The sequence below is a fragment of the Nomia melanderi genome, chromosome 3, assembly GCF_051020985.1.
Source record: "Nomia melanderi isolate GNS246 chromosome 3, iyNomMela1, whole genome shotgun sequence".
Taxonomy (NCBI): domain Eukaryota; kingdom Metazoa; phylum Arthropoda; class Insecta; order Hymenoptera; family Halictidae; genus Nomia; species Nomia melanderi.
The window spans coordinates 13148949-13167381 of record NC_135001.1 but is presented as its reverse complement, the minus strand read 5'-3'; the positions used below and the strand labels follow the sequence as shown (position 1 = coordinate 13167381).

General features: G+C 30.6%; 1 protein-coding gene and 1 long non-coding RNA gene across 6 annotated transcripts in view; one reads left to right on the top strand and one right to left on the bottom strand.

Moving 5' to 3' along the window:
* The window catches only part of Syt1 (synaptotagmin 1), a 31034-nt gene extending 12863 nt beyond the window's left edge, over window positions 1–18171 (top strand). Inside the window, exons 1-10 of one of the 5 annotated variants that reach the window (XM_031990321.2) lie at window positions 3930–4223; window positions 5521–5589; window positions 5698–5806; window positions 6159–6287; window positions 9185–9330; window positions 9412–9510; window positions 12281–12475; window positions 13182–13358; window positions 14137–14388; window positions 17315–18171. In XM_031990321.2, the coding sequence (XP_031846181.1) occupies window positions 5587–5589; window positions 5698–5806; window positions 6159–6287; window positions 9185–9330; window positions 9412–9510; window positions 12281–12475; window positions 13182–13358; window positions 14137–14388; window positions 17315–17509 (1305 nt within the window). In that variant the 5' untranslated portion in view covers window positions 3930–4223; window positions 5521–5586 and the 3' untranslated portion in view covers window positions 17510–18171. Of the gene's footprint in view, window positions 1–3928; window positions 4224–5492; window positions 5590–5697; window positions 5807–6158; window positions 6288–9184; window positions 9331–9411; window positions 9511–12280; window positions 12476–13181; window positions 13359–14136; window positions 14389–17314 lie in introns of those variants that run through there. The other 4 variants (XM_031990322.2, XM_031990323.2, XM_031990320.2 and 1 more) reach the window with 4 other exon arrangements.
* LOC116432875 (uncharacterized) lies at window positions 1984–3974 on the bottom strand. Its single transcript, XR_004236187.2, has 5 exons — window positions 3725–3974; window positions 3451–3628; window positions 3167–3351; window positions 2525–2635; window positions 1984–2426 (listed from the first exon to the last, which is right to left on the bottom strand). It is a non-coding gene; the product is annotated as an uncharacterized LOC116432875 (long non-coding RNA).
* Window positions 18172–18433: the final 262 nt, after the last annotated feature.

The following is an 18433-nucleotide window of genomic DNA, read 5'->3' as shown; positions in this document are numbered from 1 at the left end:
GATTGATCCAGCACGATTCTTGATAGGAACTACTCTATCGGCGATAATGCTGGTTTCCAGGTTCACCATGAGGAGGTTGCCACGAGGGATCCATTTGTATTTACAAATAAATTTAATCTTGGCACTTTTATTGATTTCTCAATCACGATCGATACAATTATTTTGACGTTAATCATTTATTGAAAAGGAGGGAAAAATTCTGAAGAAAGAAGAAGAAAAATATTTAATTGGTATTTAAAAGAATCGAGTAATATTTATGCTTGTTAAATTCTGTTTAAAATCTTCACTGTGAGTCTAACACAGTTATTATAAAGCAAGGAGTTAGTATTATATAAAGTTCTTTCCACGAGATTATCTCTCTGTTAGTAATATTGTATAATAAATAACAACATCTTGCTCTATAATACAAACGGTAATCAGAGTAAAAAAAGCATGTGACTCACCAATCGTTTTCACATTCCGGTCATAGCTCCGAAGAAACGAGAAGTATTTTTTGCCATGAATGGCCATTGGTCAGTATCGGAAGATACTGTATAGAAATATAGAAATATAGAAATATAGAAATATAGAAAACCTCGGTCAACATCTTCGTCGAAGCAAAATTAACTAAATAAATAACTACGATAAAAAGGGAATAACATTTTTGTCATACTAACTAATAGATATACTCTTCGAAGTGAAAACACCTGTTACGATTACTCAAAGAAAAGGTATTACAAGAATCCACTATGGGCAATTCACTATGGTAAAGGTACGATTATTAAAAAATCAATGCAATTGCTTTAGAACGTTACAATTAGACGCGTGCCGCGTTCGTAGTCGAAAGCTACTATTACGTTTAAGTGGTTTGTCGATCTCTGAAGGATTAAGCGACACGTGAAGCTCTGGAAACATGATACTCTTTCACACCCAAGCATTTGTAACAGGGTAGTAACTAAAGGGTACACAGACTGTCACCATTAAAAGTAGCAACGTGCTTGTAGTAAAGAAAATACGTCAACCTTAATAAAATGTTATATATTGTGCAAGATCTATTTTCTCAGGAATATTTTGTATATAATGTTGATTTAGATAATACTCGTTTTTTAACATAAATTTTTTTTAAGACATCATTGTGTCTTTTTTAAATATTATATTATCGAATACTTCTTTTCTGTCCATGTATAAATGTACATGTGTGACCATGATTTCTGATTTTTAATTTTAAGTAAAAATTGAATGCCGCATTCGAGATTTTTCACCGCAAATATAGTCTTTCTTCTCTATAAACCGCTCGAGCATTTATCATAATTTTAACACCGCTTAAACAGTAATTAACCCGAAAAATAATAAATGTCAAAGGTGTTTGCTTCTTTCAATTTAACCTTTCATTTTCCTTAAAAAGATTAATTTAAATTTGCATTTAAAATTAAAAAAATTCAATAGCTCTTAATGAAAAGGATTAACGATTTTCAACTGCCTAGTAACGATGTGAGAAGCCGACACTGGATTATTTGTGATTTTAAATGATTTAAATCAAATTTATTTGTATTTACTTAAATAGAGAAACGATTTACATTAAACACGGTGCAAATCAAATTCTGCAAATATCCAGTCAATAAAGGATCGTATTTATTACAAGGAAGTAGCCATCAATTTATTCTTATCGCTGAAATTTTCGGTTCAATAGTTCAACTAATTTCTGTGAAATTTAATCATACGGCAAACCTTTCCCTTGGTGTATAATTCAAGTTGTTATCGAAGAATATGCGTTAAGTCGCTGCGACGCCCACGTATATACACTTTCTCATTTTCTACAGTGTCAACCTCGTTATTGACTTTATGCAATCAGGTGTATTTTAGACTGTTGTTTCTTGTGGGATGTTCTGGTAAACAAGATCGTACCTCCATAATAATTTCATTCATTATGATTGGTTTTTTCTTGACTAGAAAATGTATAAATACACATACACTGAAATTATAGTTAAAATATGGATTGTCTACATATAGTTAGGAGAAAATGTTTTTGTAACCCATGAACAGAGTTAAATATAATAGACATACAAAAGACCTAAGTATTCATAAAATATAGGTTTTTATACTAAAACATCTATATTTTTTAAATTACTTAATTATATTCGAACATATGTACGTACAATAATAGTACATTTTACTTATGTTATCTTTCCTTCTTCAATTACTAACTTAATTCGCTGGCTTTATACAGTTTTAAACAGATTATTAATCGTAGTAAATATTTTTAGAAAAATTTGTGTTAGATCGTTTTGAGTAAGAAAGTATACAAACTTCCAAAAACATTCCGTGCTAGAATTTATTGATTGTGTTGTCCTAGAAACATAACCTTGCCAAGTGTCTATTTGCTGCATTTTTACGCAATGTTCTTAGTTCCACAAATGTTTGACAGTTTTCCAGAAAAATAAATCTGTCTATAACATATCACAAAAATGGGACACATTTTAAATGATTTGATTATACAAATGAAGTTCCATGGAGGTTATTAAGGACATAACGTAATAGTACATACCGAATTGTAATTTCTATTAAATATGGTGTTACTATTATGCTGTTTAGTAGTTCATTTATTTTAAAAATAATTTGTTTAGATAGCTGAAAATATACCATCGTACGATATATACTGAAATAAATGATAAATGATTTAAATCGTACATCTTTTGATTTGAATAATGTCCGTAGATTTATCAAATGCACAGAATTCCTGTGTTGTGTGGGTGACGCATGCTTGACGTCAATTCGACGTTAGCAGGGCGTAAACGATTATTTTGCTAGCTGATAAATAGTTATGCCTTGTCATTATATTATCATATTTTAATATAGGCCAATGTCAAATTTCAACAAAGATATTCCTTTTAATTCACTATATGCATTAGGGTGTATGCATTTTTAGTATGAATATATAATTTTGAGCATTCGTTACACATAACTACACAATTCTCATAGTCCTCACCATTCGTAAAACATACAAAAAGTTTTTAGTAAAAATAAGGCTTACTAACACAATACAAATCATTTTTTCTAAATTTTATCATAAGGAAGAATGTGCATAAATATAAAGGATGCTTTTGATATTTATATTTATATTTATACAAATGTCATAAGGAAAATAATTAGCATTATCTTGATTGCAAATACATGTATAAATAAGTACCTTCATATTGCACCCAATTTTCAGTAAATGACTCGTTGCAAATGATCCACTCGGTAATTTCTTGATTAAAGTCCAATTTTCTCCTTGATGATGTATTCTTCCCTTTTTACTTATTTCTTCTCCTAACGTCCTTCCTCTTTTGATGTTTTCATGTTTTCTTATTGCCTTCCCAGCTTTTCTTTTTTCTGTTTTCGTTCATTTCTTTATTAATCAACTTCTTTTTTCCGAACGTCTTTTATTAAAGATTCTGAAATTACAATTCTTAACGGATGCAATCAACCTACCCTACAGTCATTTTCTCTTCACATTGCCCAGCACTCAAAATATGAAAAAAACCTAAGAATGTTAATCAGAAATTTTCTAAAATTTTATCTGGTACTGGATGTCTATGTAAAACACTATGGATAATGGTAAACACGAGAACTGTCTGGTCAGCTTAATACTGTACTCTCCGATTTTTTACTAAAATATGATGTTATATAAATAAGTAAATTAGAAATTTGTATACAAGTACATTGCTTGTGAATTTATTTAGATAAACTGTAGTTAAACATAAACCTTTTTTATTTCGGTGATTATAGTTTACCGAACGATTGATGTTAGGAGCCATTTTAAATTTCACTAAAATTGTTTACTTTCTTTGTGTTTTACACTTTTACGAATGCTACAAGTATAATATATAAAATCTAGGGTCTGTGAATAACTGTTCTTATCAGTTCGTTACTATACGCATGCGGACGTAATCTGTGAATCCGGAAACATGCTCCTGATTGTGAAATGCCTCAGTGTTCATTGGAACGTCGTCTTTCGTATCCCTTTTTTATTGCACAAAGTAATAATTCGAATCTTCGAGAACAATAAAAATGAAATTTCTGGTGACATAACCTGCCGGTTGTTTTACGTAAATTTGTAAAATGGCACTTTGATAAAATAACTTATGATGTAATACTTTTGTGATACTTTTTATTACCGTGGCGCTGTGGTGATCAACAGAAGCATCAGAAATAATTTTTATATGCGTGTTATAACTATTTAGTACTGAACTATAATGAAATTGGTAAGGTTAGAAACTGTATAAGTCATTTTTTATCAACCTTGTATAGATTTTGCAAAATTAATAATTGACTGAACGTTTAATTTGAAATTTCGAAAAACATTAATTCCTACAATTCACATATTCATTTATGAGTGAAAAAGAAGGTAAAACGCCTTAAAAGTCAGTACAAACTAAGTTAAATAGTAACTACAGTATTAATGTTGCTTCATGAACATACGTATATTTTTAAAAATTAATTTACAATACTCGAAGTTAATTCGAAGTTAACCGTGCTCATACTTCTATTAGATTATATATAGAATACAAGTATTATTAAATTTCATTAATTTTGTTATTTTACTACTCGTTGATCAAGAATATATGCTATAAATGCGTAAAATGCATGCACCATGTATAAGTTCCGTGTATAGCATGTTATAACCGCGGATATACGATAATCGACATTGACAAGTTAGTGAAAGGCCAATGTCAGTCACAGAATTCTTTTCGTCATATAAACTAACAGACGAGTACACATGCATTTATTAATGAGAGTTGTATTGTACTTTATATTTCATATATCGAAAAATATTCATCTAAAAATATAAAACTTGTAAACCAATAAAATTGTAATTTTATAAAGTATATAATTACTACATAAAATAATATCCTTGTGACAACTCATTTGTATTTCTTTACAATAATTTAAATAACTTAAAAGATATAAAAAACAATTGAACGTTCTTTAAATCACTTTTTTATTATTTTTTAAAGAACTTCGAATGCTATGAACGCAGAAATATAATTCAATTATTTTTATAACTACATTGCAATTATTTGTTTCTATCAATTAAAGCTGCATCTGAAAATATAATGGAAAAAGAATTTTCTAATGACCACGTTAAAGTCTCCACTTAAAATTATTACAGTTTTATAAAATACAATCTAATTAATCAAGACTAATGATTAAAATTTTGATTCGATTGAAGATTACGACCTGTAAATATTAATTAGTATCCACTACAATTACCTTCATTTTAATTGTAAATTAGTTACAGTCGATGATTAAAACAGACAACTCGTAATCAAATCAGCTGTTACGTTTAAATCACAAATCAATCACGTGTAATCAGATTATATTATAATATATACTAAAAAATATACAGTGGTATAAAGCAATGTTAAAGTGACTCCAATATTAAGATAGCATAGTTTATCTAATCGAACATCGAACGATTGCATGTATATCCTTCCTACAAATTTCTACAATTATTTCTCGAATATTTATAGTTACAAGAAACACCAAAATACATTCCAGATATACCTATATACAAATATTGATCAAAGAGGATATCTACGTATAAACATAATTTGATTACTTTTTATGGTATGATATTTTCATGAATACACACTCAAAACGTATAATATAATAATATACAGTTTAGTTGAGATTATACAAATGATAATGTATAACCATGTGTAATATTGATTCCAGAAAATGCCTATCATCAAGAGACAAGCGGAAAAGATGACGGAGACCATTCAGATGGAAACGGTCGGATCGACTGTAAAATCGTTGAGTGTAGACTTCGAAGTAGATGAAGGTAAAATACATTTAAAATTCTTTTGCTAAGTTCCAATAGATTGTTATTCTTATTGTATTGTATTATATAATAAATGAACAAAAGAGTATTTATTGAAATTTCGATTGACTTTATATTTAAAAATGTTAGTAAATCAGTTTAATAATAAGAAATTCATAAACAAACCGATTTACTGATCACTGATAATAAGAAATTCATAAACAGTGATACATTTGGATCTCTTCAATAAATATGAAAGAAATCTGAACTTACCATTTTATAATAGCATATTATTATGATGACTATATTATTCTTATTGCTAATATAATTTTCATGTTATTCTTTAGTTAATCCTTACTTTCCTTATATTTAGGAGTGACCGACAGCGAAGTGGTCACCGAACCTACAGGGAAATCCTTCGAAACCAAGATGGAAGATCTTGGGAAGGAGCTCGCCGAAGAAATGGGAATACCAACATGGGGCCTCGTAACAATCTTAATAGGTATAAACGACTGTTTCCGTAAAATATGTTACCAATCTATAGGGTAGCTCACAAGTTACCACGCGATTTATAAAACTCTACGTATTCTGATTCTTTTCAGACGTAAAATACAACCATACAAATTTAATAACCTAATTCTGAATAACACTGTCCAACACTTTATATTGCATAAACTAATAGACAATCCTTGTTGATTCTAGGCTGGCAAATGCGAATCCGAAAACTACTTTTCTTTTCTATCACATACAGTTTGAGAGATTTGATTCTGAAGAATGAATATAATTATCGACTTTCAGAATTACTCGTCCGCTTATCATAGAAATAATAAATACAAACAGGTTTTGCAGAAAATAATGTTACAGATTTTTCCCGGCTCAATGATAAACGTTTTTAATAATATTCTAAACTTTGAAACAGGTTTAAACAATCTTTAAAGCAATCGTGGTACTTGTTACACATTAATTCTTGCGAGTATTTCGTCGTTTATTTTAAAAACTAAGAGGAAGCTTCAACATTGATTTCTAGGAGAACCTCGAGTGTTCGCTGACGTTAAAGATGACCTTATGGCATCTTATACGCTGCAAAAGTATTTCATTTTCTTAATCAAAAATGAATTTTGCAATTCTTTTCAGTTAAATTACTCAAAATTTGTGCTTGATGAAAAGAAACAGTTTTCAAACGTGTGTGTGAAATTCCTATTAAGTTTTGGAAAATTCTAAATAAAAAGCAGAAATTTATTAGACAATATATAACATGACATATATAAACAGGTACAGTTATTTAGATAGTTTCTTTAGAATTATTAATAATTAATATTTGTTGGTTTTCGCATAATTATGGTAGATTAAATTAAAAGATCGATTAGAAGGTTTCTTTCCTTCATAAATACTTTAAGATGAATGATATCCTGTTTTGCATTACACGAGAATCATAAAACCAGAAAATTTCGTGTAAAATATTTAACGGAAATATTTTAAATTTTAGTTTTCTTGGATCAAAGATTAAATTAACATCGTTCTGTGTAAATATGTAAATAGAATTGAATTTCCATAAAATTTAGAACACTTACTGTAAAAATGGAAAACATTTTTCATACAAATGGATTTAAATGTGTGCGTGTATATTGACAGAAATTATATTGTATTATTGACAAATTGACGAAACAAGTTACTTTTAGTGCGATCGAGGAACACAATTAAATTACAACAATTGAATTGCTGAGATCGGGAACTGTATAAATCACTTTTTCTTTATTTCTCAGCAAACAAAAGGACAATTTCTCTCATAAAATGACGAATAAAATTGAATTCAATCATTTTTACCAAAAACAATTGTTGCAAACGTTCTCTAAATTTATATTATTAATGTATAGTAACGTAAAAATGTATTATAAAACAAATGTAACAGTACAAAAGGAAACTCGTAAGTAGACAACAGACTTTTATGCATTCATGGGAAATTTAAAAGTTCAAACTTGCTCGGAACGCACGCAACGCGAAAGAATATATAAAGTCTCCAAAGTGCAGTGCTTTTTATAATATTTTTTAGAAAAAATTATTGTCTATTGTAATTTGATGATATTATAAGACATCAGAAGCTAATGTACACATGAAATGTAAAAATTTGTATGCGGACTTTTATGTAAATTCCAATTTTGTAAGAGCATAGTTAGAAAAATGTAACTACAATGCGAAATAATTCGAAAGAAATGTGAATAGTTTGTACTTCTGTCATAATATTATTTACCGACATTTCAATTTAGAAGAAAGATTGACTTACATCGTATCCGATCTCACCGATTTAATCGCGAACTCATCATTCCCAGTCATTCAACGATTACTGAAATTTACTCTTTCAGAACGTGTTCAGATACTCCAGGCTACTCCAATTTCACAGGCAGATCACAATAACCGTATAACTTACTCTGTTCCAGTTGTACCGAGTTAACATTCTAACATTTCACTTATTCACATGTCGACATGACTCTACGCTTACATTTCATACACGATAGAGTGCAGAGAATTCAGGGTGAATGTTTCCGCATTTGCGAATCGCGCTTACTAGATGCAAAAAAGCAACGCGCGCTTAGGCCAGCGTTGGGCAACAATTTATTCAAAATAGCGGATGAATGAGAAGTATAATATACAAACCTGTATTCAGTGATAACAAACTGAATAAGACAGTCAAATAATTAATAACTCGTTATTCGAAACATTTCCACTGACCGTTATAATTATCTTCAATTCAAAATATTTCTTTTAATATAATATTTAGCTAAAATCTAATTTTAACCATTTATAAATAAAATAAAATTACACTAGCCAGCGTCGAAATAGAAACTGTATCAGACTAAAGTTATTACTTATTGCACAGTTTTTTGTTTCAGTGCTGTTACTAAGAAGCAGAGAATCTATAAATCATTATTATATAATTTATTATTTATATAATAATATTACTATTATTGTATATAAATATTAATCGTTATATAATTTCACGCTACAGAATCATCAAATTCAGTCTAAATTAAGCTACATTCCCCTATCATTATTTTATATACTCTTGAATAATTCTTCAATGTTTGATATCGAAGCATTAAATCAAAAAAGCGCAAGTCGAATCGGCGGAAAATCGTTGAAAACTATTTACCTTGTTATCCGAGGAAAATCAATGATTACATATGTAGAATAACTTGTTGAGGATAACGAATAATTATTATCCGGTTAAATTATTTCGCTAATGCCGTTCATTCGGTTGATTACCCTGGACAAATGTTTATTCAAAACGATTCGAGTAACGCCCAGCTCTGACCTAGCGGACGCATTTATTCAAGCAATTCAGGCGAGCTTGTTCGAGCGCAGCATTTTAATTCGACCGAATTTTTCTTTTCGCTTGAGTAGTTGTAGGCGTAGTTGTACTCGGAATCTGCTTCTGCTGCATAAGAAGATGCTGTCGCAAAAGACGTTCCAAGGACGGGAAGAAAGGGTTGAAGGGAGCGGTGGACCTCAAGTCTGTGCAGCTGTTGGGCACCACGTACAAAGACAAGGTACGCATTCGGTGTTCCGTGATCATATGTAGATGTTAGACGCACATTCTACACTCGTGGAATCCACTTCGATTTGTTAAGGTCCAGCCGGATATGGAAGAATTGACTGACAACGCGGAGGAACCGGATGAAGCCGAAAGTAAACAGAGCGAAGTGAAACTTGGAAAACTTCAATACAAGGTACGACATTAGATTCTTCGAATTTTTAGATGTCTGACGCGGAAAAGATGATTTGATTCTTAGGGAAGATTCCACGAATATGTGTATCGTTTTTATTTTTTGTATATACCGGAGTAAGATGACACGTTGTTTAACAATAGAACTACCGAGCATTTAATACGATTAATATGCAATCCCTAGAAAAATTGTAATAATAGATTATTTTCAGTTTCTTCAGACACTTGTTATAATACTCAAGTGAAACTATTTATTTTCAAGATCATTTCGAGTATTCAATGATTTTAAGATGTCAATAATTACGAAACAAAAAAAATCGAAACCAGTCATCTTGACTGGTAGTTTTAGTGTTAACTCTAGATAACTAAACGTTCGTCTAAATAGTCTACCGATCTTTGCCATTTCTGCGAATTCAAATTCAGGAGCACACTTTTAATATATGCCGACACTGAAAATATTACTTTTCAACGTTTTTCTATGTTTTAATTGAAAACTAATAACGCATTTCTTAAGTCGTGCTTCTTTGAAACAAATAGAAAATATATGAAAATATGAAGACATATTTTCCTGCAAAGAAGTAATGAAAATTCAACTTAAAGTAATCGAGGTTAATTAAGGGACTGTATTGAGACATGATCTTAACATGATCGAATGTACTAATTTACCATAGAATGTCATTCCACAAAAGTAATTTTATAAAAAAAAGTCAAGCGAATAATTAGTTAAGAAAAAAAGATTATTCTACCTTCAAATAACGTAGTGCGAAGTTAAATTAATTCAGAATAGAAAATTTCATCCTTACCTATAAATTGTCTTTGGACAATTTTAAAAATCAACCCGCGTGTATATCTTTTACCGTAGACAATTGAAACAATTTAAATTGTCTGTAATTCCAAAAGCTTGCGTAAACCTTATATTTCAACCTGAAATAGTATCTCAAAAATATTCCTCCTTGTCAACTTGCTCCGGTCTCTACAAATGCTTTGAGAATAGTGCTCATTGCGGCTGCTACGGTATTATTTAATACTCTAGATGCCCAAGTTTTAATTTAAAAGAAACTTTAACATCGCGTAGATTTAAAACATGAGGAAAGTTCATGTAAATGTATGCTCGTTATCGATTCGTTTTCTAAAAATATTGTTTGATTCTTCAATAGTTTAGAAGTAGAGCGATTTTTTGCGTCAGTAGATTGCAGATCTTTATGGGAATTTACGATTTTTTAATCAACTTAAGGAAACCTGAATAACCTAAAATTATAGGTACACATAATAGTTCCGTATTAATAATTTCAGTAGATTAAATTATAAAAGAAGTCATTCAGATGCTTATAAGCTATAAGTGCATGAAGATCTGAGGATCTAGGTACTTATTTGAGTAGAATCCATTGCGATATAAGATTTATATGACCGATGAAAATATATGACCTAACAAAAGTTTAAAGGAAACTAATGAGATATGATAGAATTCTGATTCAAGAAATATGATCGAATACTTTCTGATGTGATAGAATTTATTTCCTCAACCTAAACACATTTCTCTTGCTCTTAAAAAATTCACACTGTTTCCTTAGCACTTCATATCCTACATATCCTTTAATTTAAATACCTGTTTAATTGAAATTCTACCACTCAATTAATGTGCTTAGATTTTTTTATAGAATGTAATTTAACCATTATATATCTTACGGTTGTAATAGTTGTAAAAAATATTTATACTTAACTCATGCATAACCTGAATTGTATTAAAGTAGCTATTTAGAATAACAGTGGTAGTAAAAACTAAAAATAACGTAATTGAGTACATAAAGGTTTAATGAATTTACAATGATACTTTCAAACAATTTCACAGCTTTGTATTTCAAAAACAAAACGATAACGAAGAAATTATGTTTACATAAACTTTTTTTCCTGTTTGCCGAATCTACATTCTCGAAGTTTTTTTTTTATTTATTTATAAAATTTCTTTTCAAATACCAGTGACAAGAAAATACAATGCAACATAATCACATAACCAGGATATTGATGTTAGTATCAGTCAGCAGATTTCTTTTACATGATAAGTACTCGGTGGCATTCATCCTTTCAAATGTGATACAGTGACCTTCAACGTCATATAAGGTCAAGAATGAAAGAAGTAGTTGCAATTATATACATACATGTCAAGTTTATCACGCTGTTTTGCTTCATTATAGATCTATTTCCAACTGCTGGCGTAAAATTACAAATGTACGACCAAATTTGTAGTTACTTAAACAGAAATCTCAATTTCGTTATGTCGCGTTTCAAAATAGGGTTATTCGCTAAATTTTTAAATTTTTATAGCTTCAAATTCTTTATTTATTATTGTCGTTTAATTTCATTAATAACTATTTGTAATTGTTACTATTGTTTCGTTAATCGATCGAAAGTGTAAAACGTCAAAACAAACTCTGAGGCTGATGAACAAAGGTTAAAAAATGATTAAAGTGTTGAGGAAAGATCTTAATCAATAAAGCTCTTTTCTTTTGATCTTTTTCACTAAATTTTAAAGGATAAACTACCGAAGTTCGAAAGAATAAAAATAAGAATCGTATAATTATCAACCAAGCAACTATGCTACTTTGTTCTTATTATTTATCTCAGTTACTTCATTAACAAAGAAAATATAAAACTAACATTTGGGATTTCTCATTCATTGTCAATTTTGAACATAAATATATACGTCGGAATTCTATAGACAAATTTTGTAATATATACGGTTATTCCAATAATAATAGTTTCATTAATAATTACAGCTCGAATATGATTTCAACACGAACAGTCTGGCAGTGACAGTGATACAAGCTGAAGACTTGCCAGCTTTGGATATGGGTGGCACATCTGATCCATACGTAAAAGTGTACTTACTACCGGACAAGAAGAAGAAATTCGAAACAAAAGTACACAGGAAAACACTTAATCCCGTATTTAATGAGACTTTCACATTCAAGGTTAGTATTTACTTTCACGGTTGTTTTTGTTCCTTAACCCTTAAGATATTATAGATGACTGTAGTCACTTATTAGAAATCAACTTTAAAGTACTATCAGCATTCAACATTTTGGCACTTATGAATACTTATTCACTCTCTGCTCGATGCTTTTTTCATTATTATTGCGATTAAACAAGTATTTTTCACAGATGGATAATTGTAAGTTAACATTTTCCGTTTCTCAAACGGTTCGAATAGTGCGCGAGAAGTATTAAAATGAAACGTGCGCACTAAATAGGTATATTAATTTTTCATTGTTAATATTTTCGTTCCACTTTGGCCAAATAATTTTTACTTGTAAACAAATATTTTTCCAAATTTGTAATAAAGTTTGAATGATTATACAAGAATATTATAATAATTTGTCTTCGGTCTGATGGAAAAATGTACTAGTCGGTTTGTTGAAGTTTTTCTAGTAAAGTAAATTTAATAATATATTAGGTGAAGTAGCAGATAAATATATTTTATCAAATAATCGATTGTACGCCTCATGAAATACAATTTTAGACAATTTTATATATTATTATTACGCTCCTTTTATCAATCCTAGAGTACATATATATGTATAACCATTTAATATAGAGTTTATTAATTAATATAAATACAATTTCTGCTATTCACTTCGTTTATTCTGGAAAATTAATAAATCATCCATACCATTTCAGGGCGTCCCGTACGCAGATGCTATGAACAAGACTCTCGTGTTTGCGATTTTCGATTTCGACAGATTCTCGAAACACGACCAAATTGGTGAAGTGAAGGTTCCCCTCTGCCAAGTCGATCTGGCTCAAACGATCGAGGAATGGAGAGAACTGCAAAGCGTAGAAGGCGAAGGTGGTCAGGTAAATAAATAACTGATTTATTTGAAAATTAAAACGTTAACACTAAACCTACCGACACTTCATGTCTACCTATTTGTACCGCGACCGATTAAAATGGCCGGTTCTTTAAAAAAAAGCTATGTCTGTTACAGTCCAGTATAAATAATAATCAACTTGGTATTGAATTAAGTAGCAAATACAACAACTATCATAAAATGACAAAATAAATAAATTTTTTTTTCATTTCAATTATAACTTTGATAAGAGACTTAACAGAGACAACAAAAATAAAAATAAAAAACTTAGATATATTATTTTACAAAACTATTTACTAAACTACCTAGAAACGTTCGTACAAAGATTGCCTGTGGTTACCGATGCGCATCGTGTTTCGCTACACATTGTTATCAACTATTTGTATAATCATCCTTCAAATAATGTAATAAAGAAACTAATCTGTTCTCAGGCCATGCCACACTTTGATAGTCTTTCTGCTGTAAATCATTTTTAATTAGGTTTTAGATAATTTTACGGAATACTCATGAATAAAATACTTACGTCACGTTGTTCGCAAAATTAGTGAAATTAATTAGGTACAAAGTATTCCTACAATTCCGATTGTGATAACAAAAAACTATTCAATAACGATGTGACTATAATATTTCTTAAAATCAACTTATTCGATTTGTACTGTTCAAAGACAAAATATGGATAGCGAAGTTGTAGGAGTACACGATCAATAAAATCGTTTAAATTGCAAAAAATAATAACCGATCCTGCACAAATTTGTGGATTACAGGACAACAAATTGGGTGACATTTGCTTCTCGCTCCGATACGTGCCCACGGCTGGTAAATTGACAGTGGTCATCCTGGAAGCAAAGAACCTGAAGAAAATGGACGTCGGCGGTCTGTCGGATCCTTACGTGAAAATCGCTTTGATGCAGAATGGAAAGAGATTGAAGAAAAAGAAGACAACCATTAAGAAATGCACACTTAATCCGTATTACAACGAATCGTTCACATTTGAGGTACCCTTCGAGCAAATAAAGGTACGAATCTTTAACTTTCATCTATTGCCCCCCTTGTTTTTTCTTACGTTCATTTGATACAGTCAAGCGACACAGGTACAGTAACAATAACAATACATATAATGCTACACGTTTTTCGAACACTTCAACTAACAATAAATTAGACAATGCACATTTCCTTTTAATTATTTTTTTAGACAGAGACTATAACATAATTTTATTTACTATTTTTTTGTATCCTGCTAGAATAAGAGATACTTGAGTAGTTGTTTGGTAATTAATTACAAACGGACATCTTGTATTGATTTATCAATTGTTAAAACAGTCAATTACACTAATTTTAAATTACGCTGAACGTTAAGACTGCATTAAGTGTAAGTAAAATAAATCCTTTTTTAAATCAGGGTGTATTATGTACGATGTCGATATTATATTTAACCCTTCGTTAATAATACGGTTTTCCACCAACATGACCTGCAATATGGACCATTCACGATCGGGCCTGATTTTTTATTGTGATTTCTGGAAAATCATTTATTTTGGAAAATAAAATTGTAAGTGATGTATAAAAATAAGTTATAAACAAATTACAAAGTATACATTCTTATCATTAACACTAGAACAATCGTACCCGTCATAACGACGGATTTCGATTTTCCTATATTGCAACTACTGATATCTTAAAACCGTTAAATATCCAAAATGATTTGAAAAATAAATAGTTTTACTTCAATACTATGATCAATATACGAGCAACTGAAAAAAGTCGATTGTTACAATTTTTCTAAGGAATAATATTAATCATGTGAAACGCTCGATTATTCTAGCGTTAAAAAGTAACGGAGATTATTTTATCCTCTACGAACTTGGAATTTGCCTTGGAAGTTAAGAGTTCTTTGAACTTAGAGTTCAACCCCTCTATGTACGAGTTTTTTTTTTAAATAGGGAACTTGGGTAAATAGTCTATCTCCTTCGCTATGGAGAAACTCAAGGTTGACATTTTTTTAATAGGACCTTTAATGGTCCATATTATTGGCGGAGGGTTAATTATAAAAAAGATAATTACAACGATGCATATTTACAAATACAGATGGACCGTGTGTAATACATTAATTAACCCTTCATAAGGTGACAGTACTATCTATAGTGCGCAATAGTTTTACTCGTCCAATTTGTGTTTTTTTTAATGAGGAAAGTTGTAACACTTTAACCCTTTCAAGAAATTAAAAATACGTCGAAAAATCATGTGACTATATTACTACAATCGATCTTATGAGGGGTTTAATATTGAAATAAACTTTTTAAAGGTACCATACTTCCGGACTGTAAGATGTGTTATTATAATATTTCATATTTTCCATTATGCATTCTTCTATAGTAATATAAGCTGATAAATAATGCATTTTCTAAAGTGCTTTGCTACGATTTTTACATATTTGCAGAAAATGCTGATTTTTTAACTAAACACTTTCAATTATTACTTACTGCTTATACAAACATTCCTTTTTACGCTCACTTTATGCTATTGTATATTCGCTTAAATCTGAAAAAATTAATTTTTTCTACAATTTCACACACACACATTCTACAGATGAAAGGATAAGTATAAGTGACAAATACATACATCGTTTAAGATTTACCATTTCGTAATTTAATATTAATAATTACTTGCCATTTGTTTATTATTGTATTTTCTTTTGATGTACTAAGTTTTCTTCTTATCGTAAAATAGTGCCTTTACACTTACCGTTAAATAATTTACCTACAGTAAAATTTTTAAGCTTGCAGAGCTTTTCTTATATTACATTTTTATACTGTGCAGAGTATTCTATAAGTGCTGGTGCAACTGAAAAAGAATTCAGTAAATGTTATCATAAATATTTACTGTATTTTTATGTTGTTGTAACTGCAATTTGTATTAAAGACATTACTTTACTATATAACCAATATATGACATAAATATTGTGATGGAAAAAATACTGTTGAAATATTAGTGAAACTGAACTTTAAATTTTGAAAATACTATTTGAATTAAAAATTTATATAAAATAATGTGTAGTTTTTTCACTGAAATTCTTTTATTCAAGTTGCATCATGTACTTTATTATGTACATACGATATAGACAACAGTACATTGAGGTGAACAAAACCATGAAAAGATGCATTTACAACAAAATCATGAAGGTAACACTTTCAAATTAATATGCCTGATGCAAAACAGGGGATCTCAAGTTGAAGAAGCACGAAATTTTCTCTAAATACCGACTAAATTTACAAAGCATGCAAAAATGCACGATTATACAAACTGCAAGTTTCAATAATTTGTGTATTTTCGCAATGTAACATAATTTTCAACCAGAATTAAGTAAAATTTAACTAACAAATATTTCAAATATTATTTACGATAGTGTTCGATTAAATAATATTTTAAATATGAACCAAAGTTCTTCACTTCAAGTACCTAAAATGTAAAAGAAATACTTTAGCCTTGCATTTCTTACATTTTTTAATAAAAGCAAATTTCAATTTCTTCAGAAAACCGGCAATGTAACGCACAAGATTATGATATTTAGTAAAATAACTTTATATCTCATATAATTTTAGAATACTTTTTATCCACGAAGACTATTAACCTAAGAAATCCGACATATATAAAGAAAATATTTGATTTCAAAATTTGAACATACAATTTGTATTAAAACTGTTCACTGTTTCATACGATATCCATACATCACTGACAATAACAACAAGAGGTCCTCTACCGGTAATTGCTTGGAACATATTTTTCATACTCGGATAGTGGTTCTCAAGTCAAAGAGGTCGTTCGACTTCTCTCTGACTTCAGAACTCCTGCTGTTCATAGTAATTACAGTCCGGAAGTGATGGTAACACATATAATATATATTTCCCCACGGGACAATATATTAATACGCAATTTCGCGTTTAGAAAGTGGAATTGGTTGTCACGGTAGTCGACTACGATCGTATCGGCACCTCAGAACCCATTGGGAAGGTCGTCTTGGGGTACAACGCGAGCGGAACAGAGTTGAGACACTGGTCCGACATGTTGGCTTGCCCCAGACGTCCTATTGCTCAATGGCATACGCTTAAGGACCCCGAGGACGGCGACAAGAAGGACTAAAACCGTTGAGCGAAATGTCCAAGTTAAGGTAATGCACACCAAATGGTTCTAAGCAGATATGAAAAATTGTACAGAAGCAGTTTTTTCCGTTTCGTTTCGTTGCGTTCGCTTTCGCCCCCCCAAAACTCGACAAACTATATATATTTTCCAACGATACTCATGGACGATGTACCGGACGTGGCAGCATTATCCTTGAACGAAAGGAAGAAACGAAAGAGGTGAAATAAAAATTTCAACAAAAATGAAAAAAATAAAGAGAGAGGGAGGGAGAGAGAGAAAGAGTGTGTATACGTGCGTGCATGCGTGCGTGCGTGTGTGCGTGGGTGTACTTGCGTTTGTGAGTGTGTGTGAGGGAGGGAGAGTGAGAGAAAGGGGAAGAAAATAATAGAAAAAAATGGATGCAACGATCTTCTCAAGTAACTGATCGTTTATTCAGTGAAGTGATCATGCATGAAAATGAATGTAAGCGAGAGAGAGAGAGAGAGAGAGAGAGTGAGAGAGAGTGAGAGAGAGTGAGAGAGAGAGTGAGAGAGAGAGAAAGTGAGGGAGAGAGAGTGAGAGAGATAGAGAGAGTGAGAGAGAGGGAGAGAGAGAGAGAGAGAGAGAGAGAGAGAGAGAGAGAGAGAGAGAGAGAGAGAGAGAGAGAGAGAGAGAGAGAGAGAGAGAGAGAGAGAGAGAACGAAAGAAAGAGAAAAAAGTGTGAGAACGAAAGAAAAAGAAAAAAGTGTGAGAAAGGATGGAATGCTAAGGGTGAGAACGATGAATGAGAGAGAGGGAGAGAACGCGGTTGAAAGTGAGAGAGAACGAGAGAGAAAGAGCGAGTAAACACGAGAACAGAAAGGAGAAAATAAATACTTAGTAGATATTAATAATCTATTACTAACTAAATAACAATAAATACCACCAAGAAGATTTTAGTATTAA